The 17,889-nt window shown below is 34.9% G+C and overlaps 1 protein-coding gene across 1 annotated transcript; it reads right to left on the reverse strand.

Moving 5' to 3' along the window:
- Positions 1–10,394: 10,394 nt before the first annotated feature.
- LOC145778523 (uncharacterized) lies at positions 10,395–13,061 on the reverse strand. The gene has a single exon (XM_082590019.1). The coding sequence runs from the start codon at positions 13,052–13,054 to the stop codon at positions 11,288–11,290; it is 1,767 nt and encodes a 588-aa protein (XP_082446145.1). The 5' UTR covers positions 13,055–13,061; the 3' UTR covers positions 10,395–11,287.
- Between the last annotated feature and the right edge of the window lie 4,828 nt (positions 13,062–17,889).

The following is a 17,889-nucleotide window of genomic DNA, read 5'->3' on the forward strand; positions in this document are numbered from 1 at the left end:
AGCTAAATCTTCCTTGAAATAATCCTATCTAAGTATTACATACACCAAACATACTAATTGATTGATTGATTGATTTTATTTCGTTGTAGGTAAATATAATACAATAAATACAGCAATAATAATATATATATAATACAATAAATACTAATATATATTTTTTTTTGCCCAGCAATGATAGACCAATGTGTGTAGATTTATTAGCAAAATAGTAAGGTTGTAAATACTCCTACTGGCTTTCTGGTTCTTGTGTTTTTTGTCCACAGAAGTTCTACAGAGTCTGCAGAAGTTTTTCCATCCTCATTGACCAATCGCCATCTTTCGGTGAAGCGGTGGCCATGTGCTCCAACCAGTTGTTTTATATCAATATCTTGGACTGGATCGTCATGCTATTGTTTGTTTGTTTATCTATTTTTTCTAACGTAATATGTCGAATTTTTTTTTTTCACTTCTATTATGGTCGTTGAAAACATATGGTAACCCAAATTTCTCATATTACTGTGACATGCCACTGCTACATCCCAGCTAGCGATGCCTGTCATTTTTGCATTAATTCAACGTTTGCCAACGTTGGATCGGTGTGGAGGTGACGAGTTTAGCTGACTGGGGTCAGGCCCGGATTAAGATCAAATGGGGCCCCTGTGCTAACGAATTTTATGGGGGCCCTTACCAGCTTACGTGGAGCGAAATGGAAGTAAGCTGGTTTCGCTTGCAGACGAAACCGAGCCTTGCTTAGGTGAGTTAGATAACTTTGAAATAGCACGTGATCGATGATCAAATAAGCATGTGCAAATTAAGTCAACAATGTTTACGTTATAATGGATGCAAAATCACACACATTAAATCAACGAAACCGTGCAAGGGAAAACATTGTAGCAAAGAACCACTGTTAGTACTGCACACTACACTGCAACTTGCAATGAAAGGTTATTCTGAATTTCTATTCTAAACTGCTCTTTCATTCACTACTAACTACCAATAGGATTTAGAAAACTAACATGAAATTCAGTCGAACGACTTTTTTTTTGGCTTTCTTTGCTGCAAAGTCTGTAAGGATAGCATCAAAATTGAGAAGTCGCAGTTTATCACACTCTATGCTGAGAAGGCTCAGATGAGCCAACCGCTCTTGTGTCATTATTATTTTTTTTATTATTTATTTGCGTCAGACAAAGTTGTCCATATCCACAACAAAAACAACAAAATAATACACAAACTGCAAATGCACAAAGGTCACAGAGAGCCACTTTGGATGCCGTAGGTTTAAAAGCTCACTAAATGGGCTATCTACTGTTACAAATTTACATACAATGAGCGTTGGAAGAATTGAAAGTATTCAGAACGATAAAAACAATCAGATGACATCATGTCTGATATAAAGCGATTTGAGGAGTGAATGCAACGGTTGATAAACGAAAACATGTTTTTCCTCAATAAAGCATCAAACGTTGTTATATTATACATTACTTGATATTCACGGGCACTGACATAACGAGGCAAGTTGTGCAATATTCTAAAAGAATCATTGTAAGCAACACGTAATCGTTTTCATTGTAGACCGAAGTACGTTTTTGATTGTTTTCAGCTTAGAGAATGATCTTTCTCCAGAACAGTTAGTGACCATCATACAAGAAAAAATACAAGAACCATATTTTTAATTTACGTGAAGGGGGAGATATATTGATAAATGTGTTACTCTTTTTAGACAGAGGGGCCCAACTTTTCTTAATTTTTTTTCTTGAAAATATTTTTCAGGAAAAATTTGTTATTTTATTTATTTCATTTGTAGGAAAAGTGGGGCCCTCTGTCTGTGGGGCCCTTGTGCTTTAGCACACCCTAGCACAATGGTTAATCCAGGCCTGACTGGGGTATAAAATTATCGCTTTATCAACGCAACTTTATATCAAAGCACGCTTGATATCTTCAAGACATAACTTTCCTGGGTATAATTGAATTTCCACAAGATGATGATGTTGTTTTTTGTTAGTTTGTTTTATTTGTTTTCGTCATTGATTCGTATCGCCAAGTTGTATCTATTTTGTGAGTCGTGTAAGGCCTGGTGCGTTGCGCTTGAAATGGCTTTGCCCGTGGTAGGATTTCTTTGTGGGGTTTTCTTTGCCTGCCTTGCTCTTCTTTACTATGAGCTAGACGCATCAAGACGTGTTCCCCTCACGACCATCAGCACTCTTGATAACGCACCATGGCCGATCTTCATAGCAACTGTACAGATCTTAAATATATCAGCTAATGCTATTTGGGCTAATAAAACTATAGCCTAAATATATGTTGTTTTTTTCATTTTTTTGTAACAGTTTCTTTTTTTTATTTTCCCTTTATATCTTAAATTTTTCTGAAGGTGTTGCGACCGTGCCAAATTTCTCAAATCAATGACTTACTTCGGTCACAAGCACGTTTTAACGTTCGCGTTTTGTCGCTTCTACCTTTTTCTCGACCTTTGCTATGTTGACGTGTATTGTTTTTGATATAATGGTCAGAAATAAAATACAACTGAACTGAACTGAGTTCTCCAATCTTTGTAAAAATCAGATTTTAACAATGTTTAGGGCTGTCGCTTGTAACTATGATCAAAATCGTTGGGAGAATAATTTGGGCCCAACAAGTAGTCAGGGCCCCCCATAAAAGACAAGTCTGAAGAAAGCAATAACTTTGCTAAATATTCGGTGTTCTCTTGGTTTCCGGACCTTCTGGAAAGATTATGATGAGCTCCAACGGACGCTTCATTCGTTATGAAATGCAAGAAAAAATAATTGACAAACCGAGTTCAACCCCAAATACAACTACCTTGATTCCCAGTTTACTTGAGTATGCTTACCAGTATTCAACAGTAGGTGGGTTTTAATTAGACATGTTAAAAGTTTTTATTTGTTTATAGAAAACTAGGTAAGGTAACAATAACATCTATAAATATAACTTTAGAAAGTTTTAAGTGGTTTGGTAAATCAGGTATAACAACACAGTAATCCACGTGTAAAGAAAAGCAACGTTTCAGAAAAAGCAGCTGTTTTTTACACAAACGGATTTGGTCAAGGGCAATGCAGCAATTACCCGAAAACCAAAATTAGTTCAACAATAAAAAAATTTAAACTTTTTTACAAAATGGCGTCAAATTCTTTGACCGAGTTGGCGTTCATGCAGCAGACGGTTGTGCATTGGTTTACGAATCTTTGTTTTTTCTAGCCAGCAAAAATTGCCGTTTTGATATCCGTTTAACAATGCCGCCAGACGTCAAAACGATGCAAAGGACAACTTCTGCGAGCTCTGTTAGAATTACTCGATTAAATCATCGTTAACAAAAGTGAAAAACATGATTTCAAAATCTATCACCGTAACTGTATTTATGACGTCATTGCGTTCTTAATACAATTCCAGCAGTCATTGTTATATTTCCCTTAGGTCGACTTTTTCGTTCAATTTAAAAAATCTATGAAAGACCAAATTCTAAATTTACTGTGCATCAAAAATTGAATCCTTTGAATAAGTCTCAAATCAGCACGAGTATTAAATGATGCCATTAAATAGTGCTTACAGATTTTTTTGCAATGACGCACAGAATAAATCAAACAAACATTTGCATACTCGTATGTCTATGTGAAAAGAAGGCGTTTTAAAAATGGCTATGATTTTTATATTTTCACAACAAACTAAACAACTAGAAGAAAAATCACAGAAGACTTGGAATCAGCCTTCAAAATTCACCTCAAAACCCTACTTCGCTTCCAATTTTAAAAACTTTATATTGCCAAGTGATATTTCACAATTGCTCTATATTTATGTTTGTCTGCCTCACTACATAACAGTAACTATTCTTTATCATTGAACTTTTAACTTGAAGAAAAACAAACAAAATAACACGAAAAATTAATATTAATTGGAAAACCAGTAAGAGAAAAGTTCTTTTTGCTCGATTTCCAGAACGTGATTAGTTATTATCATAGCTTGTAAATGCAACAGTACAATATTACTATGTTCTAAGACTTTTCTACATAAAAAAGTGAGTGTTGAGTTCATGTTAAAGTTAATAAATTACAAAGCAAGACCCGTATGTATGAATGATCATGAGCGTATTAATTCTCATACCTGTATTCGTGGAATCAAACAAAGACTAAATGTTCAGCATTTTCGGTCAAAGCATGAGGTTGAATTTCTCTTCATACCATTCAGTCTGGCGGACTAGATGCGTAGAACCGAGTCTCAAGTCTTGTTGGTTGCAAAATGAACACAGGACATTAATAAAGTTAACAAAACAAGTGTATTTTGTTTAAGCAAACATGCAGCGTACTGCTACAACTGCTCACCATCTTGCATTTATTTATGAGCATCATTTTTTTACAATATCCAACACAAATAATTTTAGTCACAACACAAAGCCGTTGATAATAATGATTAACACCTCTAAGCGTGGGAAATTTGTAACTCCATGTTGATTCAAAACTAAACTGCATAAACTTAGTTTTGAAGCATAAAAATTGCTTTCAGTTTAATTTTGGTTTTATAATTTTCAACTGTTGATTTATTCTGTCATAAAATATAATTTTTTTAAGGCACAAACCTGTCCATGTTTAAGTCTTGATCAGCGGAGGATGATTTATTCAATGGCGCCATTTATAAATCCAGCTCAAACAATAAATAGTTCGCAATACATAAACATATGTTGCATGTTTTTCCTTCAAACACAATTTATAAGCCTCTTTTCTACATATTGAAGCAAGAACTGCACAAACAGTTACCTACGACGTCTTCAAACCAATCACAAATAACAAGCAATAGATAAAGAAATATTTCAGCTGACATTTTGCGCACTTGCGAACTGCGATTTCCACTAAAACTAAGCCTTATACAAGTCAATACACATGAGTGGTGGTGAAAGGTTAGACTACGACTGAATTTTTGCTTTATCTCAACGCAATCAAAAAAAAAAGTCACAGAGGCTTAGAAACATGACTCTGTTGAATTTCAGTGCACCTTAAGAGGCGCACAAACAAGCTTGATCTTCCCCTGCTTCAGCTCCCAACCGAATTATCTTTTTTACGATCTGAAAATAGGGGGCCGGATTGCAAGCTATGTGTTTTTCATAAAATTTACCGTTATCATGTCTTAAAACGACGCAAAAGATGCTATTTCACCAGGTAAACATGTGTGCGTGTGTTTTTTTTAACTTGACAAAGATATAAGCCTATATATGACCTAATGCAGCACTTATAGACAAGAGCACATTGAGCGTGTCTTTTCCTCTGTTATCTTTCATCAGATAATTAAGTCATAGCAACCACCAGTGCACTGACACAGTGGCGTTGACTGAACTCCCACAATGCAATTGGAACCCAGGTAAAAAGAACAGGTTTAGAAAAGACAGATTTTTTTTCATTATCCCCAGTTGGTTTTTTCAAATGCAGAAGTAAACCCATAGACATCAAGCATTTTTCATGCAATTTGCGAGACACATAGGCTACAAACACAGGCATGGGTTAATCTATAATGCAACAACCAAACCTTTTAAATCTGCTTGTTTTCAAAGTAATTTTTCTCTCTGATTTTTTCCGAGCACAACAAAACGAAAAGTAAGTTTATTATTTTTGAATTGCCTGAAAAGCTTGTCATTTTGGGAAATATTTAAGCTTTCCAAATGCTACAAAGTTGCATTACTTACACGTTTATGTGCTTCAATGGAATATTTTCAAAATAAGTTGGGTTGAAAATTTGTATAAGAGTCCACATACTTTTGTGAAATGAGCATAATTACGTTGCATAGCGTAATACTTTATTTCACATGCTCTCAATCTTTTGCTTTCGTTTACACCTTGATGACTTTCTGCACGCAAATTTACCCCACCAAATTTTTGTTTCAGATCAGATTCCAGGCATTTATCATGTAGGCCTAGTTTAATTTTTTGTTTGTAAGTGAATTTTCCCTTTGATTGATGAAATATACCCCCAGAGATAAATCACTTTCTGTTGAAAACCCTTGCTTGAACGTAGCGCAGAGTGGTTGTATGTTGTAAAATAATCACATTAGCTTTCCGTAAGATGCTGCAACGTAGGCTATATCTTAAAAATATCTAAAGTTTTTAATGAAAATCAACTCTGTGCACATGAATTTATTGACAGCAATAAGCTGGAGGAGGTGTATACAGTATAAGAATTGTTGGAATGATCTAAATTGCTTGTCATGAAGGTAAAAAATTGCCATTTATTTCAAACGCGACGTCACTAATCCAAGTTAGGGAATGACAAATCGGTTTCGTCGCTTAATTATAACAACTACTCATTCACAGACTGCTGCTTCGCAACTGGTTTGTTGACTTTGCAAGAACTTAAGAATGCTCTTATTGGATCTGCTGTGATAAATGAACAGACCGACACAGAATATGCAAAATATACACTGCTCATCAAAGCATATCGCAAATTTGTTTTTAAAACGTGGTGACTTGGGCTTAAATGTGGTAGGCTACTGCTAAGTTGATCAATCGTAAATACCTGACAATTCCACAATCAATTTAGCATTGTTGTGTCAGAGCAATTGAAGCTGAAAAGGGTTGTATCATTCCAATAGGTGAAAACGCAGTAAAATCACATGATGTTCTCGAGTTTTTGGGGAACAAAAACAAGTTTGCACAAGCCGACAATTTGAATGCTTGGGCGAGCATTGTATAACTTATCAATTGGTCTTCTTGAATTTTGGAATAGCAATACAAATTTAGCAAAGCACCTTATAACGCATTAGTCAAGCCAGTTTGTTATGATTGCAGCTTTGCTCTATCGCAATGTGTCGCTTTTACAGAAGTCACGCTGGAGAGGATGTCTAAATACAACAGCCTGCAAATATCACTTCAGCTTCTACATTGGCAAGATATCAGTATCACTGGGCTAACCCAGACAAAAACGTAATTATAACAGTCGCTCCCGCACAATTTCATATCCGTGCACAAGAGTGTCTGTAAATGGAAACTGATGATGGCTATTCATGGTAATTTACTTCGTTAATGTTTTTGTTTGTTTGTTAAGCTTGGAAGTTACTTTTAATTTGTCGTATTCCAGCAACAATGTGATGCGATACTGATGAGCCTAGCCTCATGGGCGAAACACGTGTCTATCGCTGTCAATTCTTGCTACACTCGACAAATGTGACATTACCACTACAAATCTTTAAAAGGATTTTCGTTACAAGCTCTGCATTTTCCCCTTCTACTGTATTTGTTCTGTTGTTAGTTTTTGTATCAACAAATTTGAAGACGGTTGGCTGCGCTATTGACTTTTGTTAACAACTCTGAAATGGGTCTGTCTGGTTATAAGAGATAAGAATCTGAAAGTTTTCGTCGGAACGTAGAGCTATTGCATTACCAACCACCTGATAGTGCAAGATTTGTTGGTCAGCCGAGTGTTGGTAAAAGTACTCAAGCACCGTAAATCCCATGAATTTAAAGAGTAACCAGTAGGTTAACTTGTGTTTAAGTTTTGAACATCAATATTACTTCTTAGATGAACAAATGCTTAGCAGCATCACAATTCAGTATAGTGTAAGATGATAATAAACGCTTTATACCTGATTGGAATGAAAATCGGTATAAAGAAAAATATTTCCATTTAAATCTTAGATGTTCCATTGTATTGTTTACATAAGTGAAACGGTAGTAATAAATTGTATCGTTTAGTCATATAGTCAAAAGTGTAAACGAGAAAATCTCTTGCTATCTTTAATTTAATTGCGTTTCATTGAAAATACAAAACAACATCAGTGGATGCTATAGGTTGTAGAAATACACCTCCTCCAGTCAGCAGCGGTGTCAAAGTGGTCTAAGAAAATGCCACTTTTACTGGCTGGCAACCAGACTAAAACACATTTATCATTGTTCAATGACTGACAGCGATTATGATCTGCTTCAATTCTCCCAAGCACACTGAGCGCCAGTGAGAGGGTGGACATCATTGGAATGCAAAGTGCCAACAATGCAGAAAGCTGTTTGCTGACGATGGGACTACTCTTAAAGTGTTTGAAAATTGCAACCATATTGTCGACAAAACTCTAATTTTCATGCATTCTGCACACACTGCTGGCGTGATGTGATAAAGTCATAAAAAGGTCTTTAGTTTCTCGGCATTTGCTGATCCCCAGAATCTCGAGTTGTGAAATATCTGCGTGCAAAAAATTTATTGTAATTTCTTTTCCACACTTTTTTTGAAAAAACGACGTTAACCGTTTGATAAAGTACTGGATAGGCTGTTGCTAAAGACCTGCTAAAGACATCTCACTTTCATATCTTGCGGAGATAAATGAACGTAACAATTTTAGTCTTATCCTACAAGACCTACATGAGAGGACAATGGAGATCACATCGGGATCAATGTTCAATGACTCAAGCACAGTTTTGGCGCGAAAAATGAGGCAAAACCTTGAATTATGTCAAGAAGTGTTTTCAGGGTGTTGAAAGATAAAGCTTTGAAGATTATACGCTTTGTAGTAAACTCACTTGGTCCGTTCTTTGCATGGCGAAAGCCCATTTAGTTTTTGTTTTCTTTCATAGCTTTCCTTTTTAAAGCAAATGTCTTGACTGGCAATGAATGATCAGTTTTTGACCAGTTTTAAAATGAAGAGAAGTTGGCTTGTCAAATAATTTGGCTTCCAATGTAATTTTGATAATTGTATAAAAAAAAAAATTCCATGAAAACTTTTGACAAAGTTTTAATCTTGTGCGTATAATGGTTAATTATTTTGGTGATAAAGAAAGTTAAAAAAATGTTTGTATCCACCATTGACGACATTTTGCTTCAAAGTAATCTCCGCACAAGGTCTATAAAAAAAAAGAATAAAAAAAAACTATGATAAAACTTGTTGGATTACATGCTGTGTCAACGTCGACTGTCTGTCGCAAGTGTTTAATGCAATATCTATACAGAACTTGGAATGGGTAGAATTTTATTTCCAACTCTATGAAATCACATAAGTGTAATTAAAACACACCGACTGTAATTGTGTATCAACTTCTTTTGGAAATGTGTTTGTTAATATCATGACTCTTTATCTACACTTTTCATTGTCATGATGTGATTTCAATGCCTTTGAAAGGTGGCCCAATACCCAGGAGACTTTTCTTCTTCATGATGCCAACAAATCTCCGCTAGGAATCAGAGTTGGAAATGTTAAGTCCTATCAATATATATATTAGTGAATTTTGCAAACCGCAACATAAGCAATGTTTTTCTTTTGGGTTGACTAAAAATTAAGCACGGAAAAATTAATTTTGATATTTCTTTGACAATATTAGAAAGTGATTTGTGGGTAGAATTTGTTGATCAAGGAAAATATTTGAAACTAAATGCGGGCCTGCGCCAATTTTGTCTTTGCCTTCCTTTGTTCTTGTCACTAGTTCACAATTTCAGTTACATCACAGCCAATGCTGGATCACCACCAGGTATTTGTTTATTTTGCCTGGACCGCACTTTTCTTTTTAAAAGGCTGAACGCATCGCACAACTGCAGGCTTGCGTAAGTGACAGAAATTGTCTTAAAGATGTTCAGATTCAATATGATCCACGTAGGAAGTATAGCAGTACCATCAGATTGGGTGTTAATTTATCTGCGAAAACTAAAGGGGAACCTTGACTTAGATAACCGCATTTTTTGGTGCCCTTTTGGTATAGCTTCCATGTGATTTCAAACAATATGTTAGCCTATATTTTCTGCTATTGTAATTTGAAATAAATGTAGAGCTATGGCGAAATAAACTTGAGTGTTTGATTAAAACTTACTTTTTGCCTTTTCGCATGCACTGTATAAATATTGATGACTTCTAAAAATTGCATTGGAGATGAAAACAAAATGGCTGTCTCTTGCGTCTTTGCGTTTTCAGCTAACAGTTTGCATTCCGCTTGTGAAAAGCTTGCACAAGTTCGTTGAATAACGAAGTTCCGAAGCAATTGTGGTACTACAGTAAGCGTCGTCAAAGGAAAAAAAAATGTTAAAAAGGAGTTTTAAATGCTTTTATAAATCTCATACCTTAAAAGTTTTATTTTTTTATTTTGAATTTACAATGATTATGTTAAGTTTGGAGATGAGTTGAGACCGACCGGAATGAGTTGCCTTTCCTGGGTTGGTCACCAGCATGAATAGTGTAATTTAGACTTTAGAATGCAGATCTGCGTTATTTTTATTGCAAAAACTGGCAAAAACATATCCATCTTCAAACTGTTTTTGCAGCCTTTTAATCTTTTAATTTTTTTTCCGAATAAAAGTTTTTAAAAATTTTAAGAAGGTTATTTTTTTTGAAAAAACAGTAATTAAAATTTAAAGTTTGAAAATCAGCAATAGACTGACGTTGGTCACCATTTAATCTTAAAAATAACGTTGCTGTAAAAAATTTTAAGAAAAAAAACACTGTTGGTAGAATAGCGCATCATTACTTTTTTTTCAGATTTTGTTCATTATTGCAGAGAGTATGGTATTCAAGAATATCAAATTTATTGTACTTTAGTAAATTCCATACGTTTACAAAATCAGTTGTAGTAGTGAGATAAACTAGAATGAAATAGCAGTAAGTTACAGCTCTGTAGATATGGATTCATTTACTAACGCATAAAAGTGAATAGCTAACTGCTGTATTCTGACAATTTTATTAAAAAATATCAACTTAATGCGCAAAAACATCTTTATTCAAGTTAATCTAATGCTCAAATCCCAACATTGGTTTAATATAATAGATAAAGCAGTAATTCGCACAAGAAGCCATTTAGTTTACCAAGAGAGAGGTCGGCTATTTATGAAATAAACTTTAGTTCAGAAAGAAATAACTTTCCAATGATAACAGGACGATGATGAATCTAACTAACTTTCATGTTTTCGCTATAATATTATTAATTTCAGTACATGCAGCAACAATAATTTGCAATACTTGAAATAACTTTTAATGAGAATAAAGCGATTGTTGAAGTTTCGATTTGCAAGTAACGTTTACCTCGCCATTTTTTCTATGATGTATTCTTAAGTATAACTTTGAAGAATTTGACAATACGAAAAAAACGGTCACAGCCTAAAAAAAAATGTCGACAACCACAGAACTGAACGTACAGGTAAGAAAAGAATAGCGTGTAGCCTACAGCAAAGTCGTAAAAGCACCAAAAAAAATGGCAAAAACGATAAAATCCACTGAGATAATTTTGCAAAACAAAACATATATAAACATTGAAGAACGTTTGAATAACAGATTTACTTAAACATGACTACTCAAAAAACGAATTATAGCACCAATGGACGGTTTTCAATTTTTTTTTAAATAGCGTTGCTATAAAGGAGAAATATATCTTTCAAACCCTCGGTAGCTACCAGTAGGAGATCTCATGTAAGGATTAGACGAAATAGCGTTCATTTGGGTAGGCGTTTGTAACGTTGTATATTCGTTGTTAAGTCCGGACGATGTTGTGCTTGATTCAGGGCGATAGTGGTTGTGTGGGACAAACGCACCGGGATAATTTGATCTTATGGATAAAGAAGTAAGTCTCGGATCCTCGTTACTTCCGTATGAGCTCCTTGATTTTGATCTTGGATAACTATAGCTGCTTGTTGGAATTGAACCAGGGGAATTTCTATGATAAGAATAGGGGGAAATAGCTTGGGCGACTGGTGTAGCTGCGCTCTGATTGGCAACCATATCTAGTGCCCGAGCAGCAGGAATTGTATGATATGAAGAACCAGACGGACTCATGGAATTATTGTTTGTGGAAGACGTATTGCAATCATGTGACGCGGCATCTGGATCACTTCGATTTTCTGGTAAACGTCTTGTAGCATGAAGAGAGCTCATTAGTTTAGAGTTGTTATACGCCGAGTCGGAGAGATCTTCAGTAGCAGGTTTTGATGTTTTGCTTGCTTGTCCAATAATATTATCAATACTAAACATGCAAGGATTAACAGCGGATGGGGGTGATGAAAAACTTGTAGGATAATGACTCATCATGTGATGGGATGGATTTGCAGACCCTACCGTGTGCATGATTGGTGACAAATAATTGCTATGCATAATTCCGGCTTGTGGATAGTAACCGTTTGGGGACTGGTGTGCTGAGCCGTATGCTTTCATTACATTTGTCGGTGTGAATGCGCTTTGGTCTTGCATGTAAGAACTCAGCAATGCCTTTTCTGATTCTGTTCGTTTGAAGCGTTTTCTACGGCGAAGAAATGAGCCATTATCAAACATATCTTCCGCTGCAGGGTCCAACGTCCAATAGTTTCCTTTGCCTGGTTTTCCAGGTTCTCGCGGTAGCTTTATGAAACAATCGTTTAAAGTCAAATTATGCCTGATCGAATTTTGCCATTTTTTATTTTGTTCACGATAGAAGGGAAATCTTTCCATAATGAACTTATAGATTTGACCCAACGTCAGTTTACGTTCAGGTGAACTTGCAATTGCCATTGAAATTAAGGCAATGTAACTGTAAGGAGGCTTCCCACGTTGAATAGGCCGCTTTCTTCGCCTGCCTGAGCTGGTGGTGGTTATGACATCATTGTTGTGACTTGCAGAAATAGAACCTGATGATTTTTCACAGTCTTCGTTTTCCAACGATCCATCTGTGCCATTCATATTTCCGAATTCGTCACTTTCATTACCAAGTGAATCTTGTAAAGTCATTTCTTCGTCACTGCTATCATCCAGCTTTGTCTTGAAATTTTTTTTATCAACTTTGATATCTAAATTATCACTTGAATCCGAATTTTTCTTCATGTCCGAAGAATCATTTTGAATCACACTTTGCGATTTGCCTAATCTCTGGTACTCACTTCTTTCTTCTCGTACTCTGGGTTCAAGATTCGTGCAGTGCGATGGTGACGTCACACAACGCGTTGTCAAAGGGCGAATGTCGTATGGTGCAGAAGAACCCAATTGAACAGAAGGGTGAACCGAATTCTGTCTCGGTGAAATTTGTGAAGGGTAGTGGGACGCTTCAAAGCAAGAGTAAGAGCTTTCCATTGATTGTCCAACAGAAGGATTTTCAAAGTTCTGGAAAGCATGGGGTAAATAGGAACGGTCGTTGTGATACTGATATGGATCCATGGGATGTTGATAACTGCGTTGATGGATGTGCGATGAGGAATGAAAACGGGAACTAGCGCTGCGTACGTTTTGAATCTGTGGACACAAAAACAAGAGAAATGGATTAGTTGTCTTGAAAATTATTGTTAAATGATGTAATTTATGAAGTCTGTATGTAGGCATAAGCTTTACAGGAAATTGTATAAGTATGTGAATTGTTTGAACTGTTTTTAAATAAGTGTGAATGACGCACTTAAATTAGTGTCATTAGCGCACATAAGTTTGCGAAACAGTATTTGAGAAAAATGTAAAGATACGGTTTTTCTACCTTGAAAATTGTTGTAACCGTTTTAGTTCTGAAATTAATCTCTGCCCACGCCATTTTTAAGGCACAACTTCATTGGCCTGTAAATGCGTAAAAAGTTGGAAAGATAAACAAGAATATTCTTCAAACCACGCGTAACTATGACGTAGAAAGATTAGCTGGTCACACTTAATACACACACCATTGCATAGTGATACTTCATCAATGATCTAAAATAGACTCAAGAAAAATAAGTACATTTTACTGTATGCTTGTATTTCTATGAGCATTTAAATACAAACATTTGTCTTTGTATCAAGATAGGTGTGTGGCAACTGCCAAAATGCCCCAGACATGAAAAAAATCTTATAACTTGTAACATTTCCATTGTTCAACAACTGATGTGTGTACATGATTAATAAATATTACTAAATGGGTATAAATAGTTCCTAATCCCAGTATAATTAGTTTCAGTTTCCATAAGTAGCCTAACTATTTATCTTTGCAGCACTTGTTTAGATGAATTGTGAACAGCTGAAAGAGCTATTAGATTATTCTAAGTTATTCAAGTGAAAGGTTTGTGATCAAGATTATAAAAATAAGTTTGTTTCTATCTGCAGAACTTTGCTACCTTTACAGAGATCTCCTCCCAATTATCTTTTAACCCAACACTAGAATTTAAAAATTCTACTGGATACAATGGAACACCAAAATGTGGCAAATAGATATGGGTGAAAGATAACTGCATTTTGGGAAAAAATTGTAGGCAAATACTATAATTGAAGAAAGGCTGTTTAGAAGTAATCCTGAGACAAAACGTTTGAGAGAAAATTTGCTAGAACATTAGACTATGCTTAATGCTGGCTAGTGTGACATTTATGGTCGAAGTGCCATGCATCAATGGAGCGAAATATTCAATGGAATTGCAGATGCTTTTACAGTATATAATAGTTTTTTTTTAGCTCAGTTGTCGAGCAAAATTTAGCTACGATAGCTAGCAGGTGATGCATTCTAATGTTCTAAAGTAAAACCTTCACTTTCACATAAATCTTCTGGCTTTCTCACCAGGGGCGGAACTAGCAAGTAGCCTAAGGGGGTCGGGTAATTTCGACAAAATACAATGATGTGTAGGTTTTTATTAATCCAACCTTGCAAACACACCGTAATAAAGTTACATTTCTATGTTTTAAGAGGGGAAAGCGACCACTAAAATCCCCCCCATGCCTGAATCCGCCACTGTGCTTCCACTATGGCTATTGTTACAACAAAAGTTTTTTTTTGATATGTTAGTAAATTACAAGTTCTTTGCGTCGTCCGGTTGTTAAGTTTATAACATGTTGAATAATACTGAGCAACTTTATCAAACTTTACAAACCTACAAGTTCCGCCAATAAATTATATCTCTTTGTTTTTGGACCCGAAAGATAGACACGCTTTGCAATATATCATGTTTCGACGTTCAACTGAGGATAGTAATTTACCATACTTTACGTCTGTCTTACAAAGTTGAACGAAAATAGCCACTACAAGTAGCTGACTGTTATTCACAACAAACTTGAAGTAAAAAAAATATCTCAAATTTGAGGAATAGTCTCTATCATTGTCACATTTTGCAAACATTTCCAAATTTTGCTGACTTTTGCTAACTATCTAAATGAAATGTTTTAAAAATAATCTTTTAATGTTTTCATTACCGTTTTTTTTTTTAGGTGATAATTTTTTTTCATCAGCACCAGACTTTGAAAAACAAAGATAATTTTGTTCAGAAAATTTTGTTCAAAATGTTAGCTACTCGCAAAAAGCAAAAAAAAGTCGTAGAAAATTTCAATCAGACAGTAGAAGTAGCGACTAGTCAAAATCTACAAAATGTTTTTCATGCAAAGCCAAATTTCAGCAAACTAAGTCTTGTCTGCATCGACGCTTATTGATACTTTAAAAGCATTGATACCGTATATCAGTTTGAACTCTATTTCACATGATACAGGACTTACAGTATATCTCTCTCAAGATTGCAGTTAATAACATGGTCATCAAGAGGTAGATTTTTTGAGCATAAGTTTTCATGAAATAAGAAGCATTTCGAATCGGATTGTAAAAATTATTTTTTCAACCAGTTTGACATGCACGTTTAAAACATAAAGTGCATCGTGCATACATATCAAGCAGCGAAGCACAAATTTCAAACCTTTAGCGAAATTTTATCAAAAAGGATCTTAATTTCTATTGTTTTATTTACTTTATTTACTTTAAACGTTCATCACTTTGCTGGCACAAAACTAGAACTTTTGTTGTTTTAGTGTTTAAATACTTTAAATCATTTTAGAAAACACAAAATGGAAGGTTGATGATCACTAATGTAAATCTCCACCAACATGGCAAAGAACTTAATTAAGAAACAAGCAGTTTATCTTGTGTGCGTCATTCCAAACTAAAATTGTTGGCTGATTAATCAATATAATTGCATGGAATTATTTCTTTGTTTAATTCCGAAGAAAAGTTGAGTTTGAAATAAAAAAAAATGGCTGCACCAGTAACACCCATAAATTTGGCCGGGACTAGGCAACAAGATTATGGCCAAGTGTACTTGCAGCAACCGACGTAAAAAAAACAGCAACATTTGTGGGGCGTTTGTCTTGAAGAAATCTTTTGCAAATTGTTATTATTTCAAGAAAGCAAACTCCATTACAAGATACAACATCTCTGAAAAACAATACACAAAAAAACGGTTGTTGTTTCGATATAAAATTTGTTTTTATTTCTGAAACAGTTTTCTTAATCAGTTTATAAAACAAACTCGGTTTAATCAATATCAATAGGGCTAAAATCAATAAATGAGTATAGTCCAACTCTACCCCGATTATAGAAAACCTTCCAGTCCATACTGACAGAAATGGGTGGACTGGTATTGATGTATATCACATAACGTTTCCCTATAAATCACAAGTTTGAGAAATGAATCACTATGGCAGTCTATCTTAAAATCACTTTTTATTGACAATTTAATCCAAAATGGTGAAATCAATTTATGCAGGACATAATTTTTTCATTGTACCAAAATTTTATATAGACACAGCGCTGTAGTTGTATAGCCTACCTCAAAGTACTCGTCGGTAATACGGAAAAGCAAAGCAAAATTTAACATCGATATTCAACGTGCAGGTTATAAATTTGGATGTTCCACCATTATATCACATTCTCACCTCGTTGTGATAAGTCAGCATGATTTGAAGGATGAATTGTTTGAAGACAAAACGATCGATGATTTGTTTTATTCAGTTACAAGCATAACTTCTTATGGTATGCTGAAAATAAAAAACAACTCTATAGTTGCTGTTACTGTATGTAGCTTACTGGTGCCTGAATTTAACAAACTTTAGAAATGCTTGTTATGCAGTAAATGCAATGTCATCCAAAACTCAAAGACCTCATCTGATTTACAATTCCGATTGGATTTTCTCTTCTTGCTTCCGTATTTACTCAAGGAAACTAATAAGATTGTCTTCTCTTTAAAATTAGAAATGGAACATTTCTGTTATCATAAATTAAACAAATATCAAACACTCTTTTCTGCGACTTTCAGTTACATCAGTATTTTTTCCTTGCTTTTGTTTTAGATTATAATTTATGTGTAATAAATTGTTATTAAAACTTTTTATAACTCTAACTAATTAATTATCTGATCTAATCCAGATTTTAATTGTAATCATATAGATATAACTAACAGTTTCAGGTTTTAACTAAACTATTGAGCACTAGTCTCGCAACCTCAACCAGGGGCAATGAAGATGATACTGGTCACTCAAATAATCCTGCTCCGTGCGACTGATCTACAAGCTTCGTCTTGATACAACTTGCAATTTCCAAACCAGACACTGATGCAATCCTCCAATTGCTTATAAATCCATTAAATATTGATGTTGAAGTTTAGATATACATTGGCGAGAAGCAATGACTGTGCGATATACTTTACGTTGATTGTCAGGTGAAGCAACGCTTAAGTTAAAATGTTTTATAATTTTGAGGCTGATTAAATTTTTTTACACCTCACAGCTGATTTTTATTGGTCTGATACATCGCCATTTTAATTGACGTTGAAGCAGAGTTCGTATTCTGGCTGAATTTAAAACTGTCTTCATCAAGCCCAACTTTGCCATTTACCAGAAAAAAAGTTTTTTCTGACCAAACGTTTGAGCGATTTAGAAATTCTGCAAAACTAGCAGCGAAAGTAGCTGACTGGACAACTCAAAATCGAACCAGTTTCAAAGAAGACAGCCTACCCACGTAGTTTAGTCAGTCTCCCTCTCGTTTCGCTCCACTGCCAATCTTTCGCCTTCTTTTTTACCCCAACACCGAGTTTCCAGACGTTGGTTGATTTATTTTTACCATACTTTAAACATTACAATAAATACAACCAATTAAATTTCCTCGTATGGAAGAACAATTGGTGTTTCACATGAAATTCAGGTAAACTGGATAGTTAAATTTCAAAGATTGGTTGCTTATGTAACAAACATGCCCCAACTTCATCGAACTTTAAAGGTATGTTGATGAT

Source organism: Aplidium turbinatum, chromosome 10 (assembly GCF_918807975.1).
Source record: "Aplidium turbinatum chromosome 10, kaAplTurb1.1, whole genome shotgun sequence".
In the NCBI taxonomy this organism is placed as follows: domain Eukaryota; kingdom Metazoa; phylum Chordata; class Ascidiacea; order Aplousobranchia; family Polyclinidae; genus Aplidium; species Aplidium turbinatum.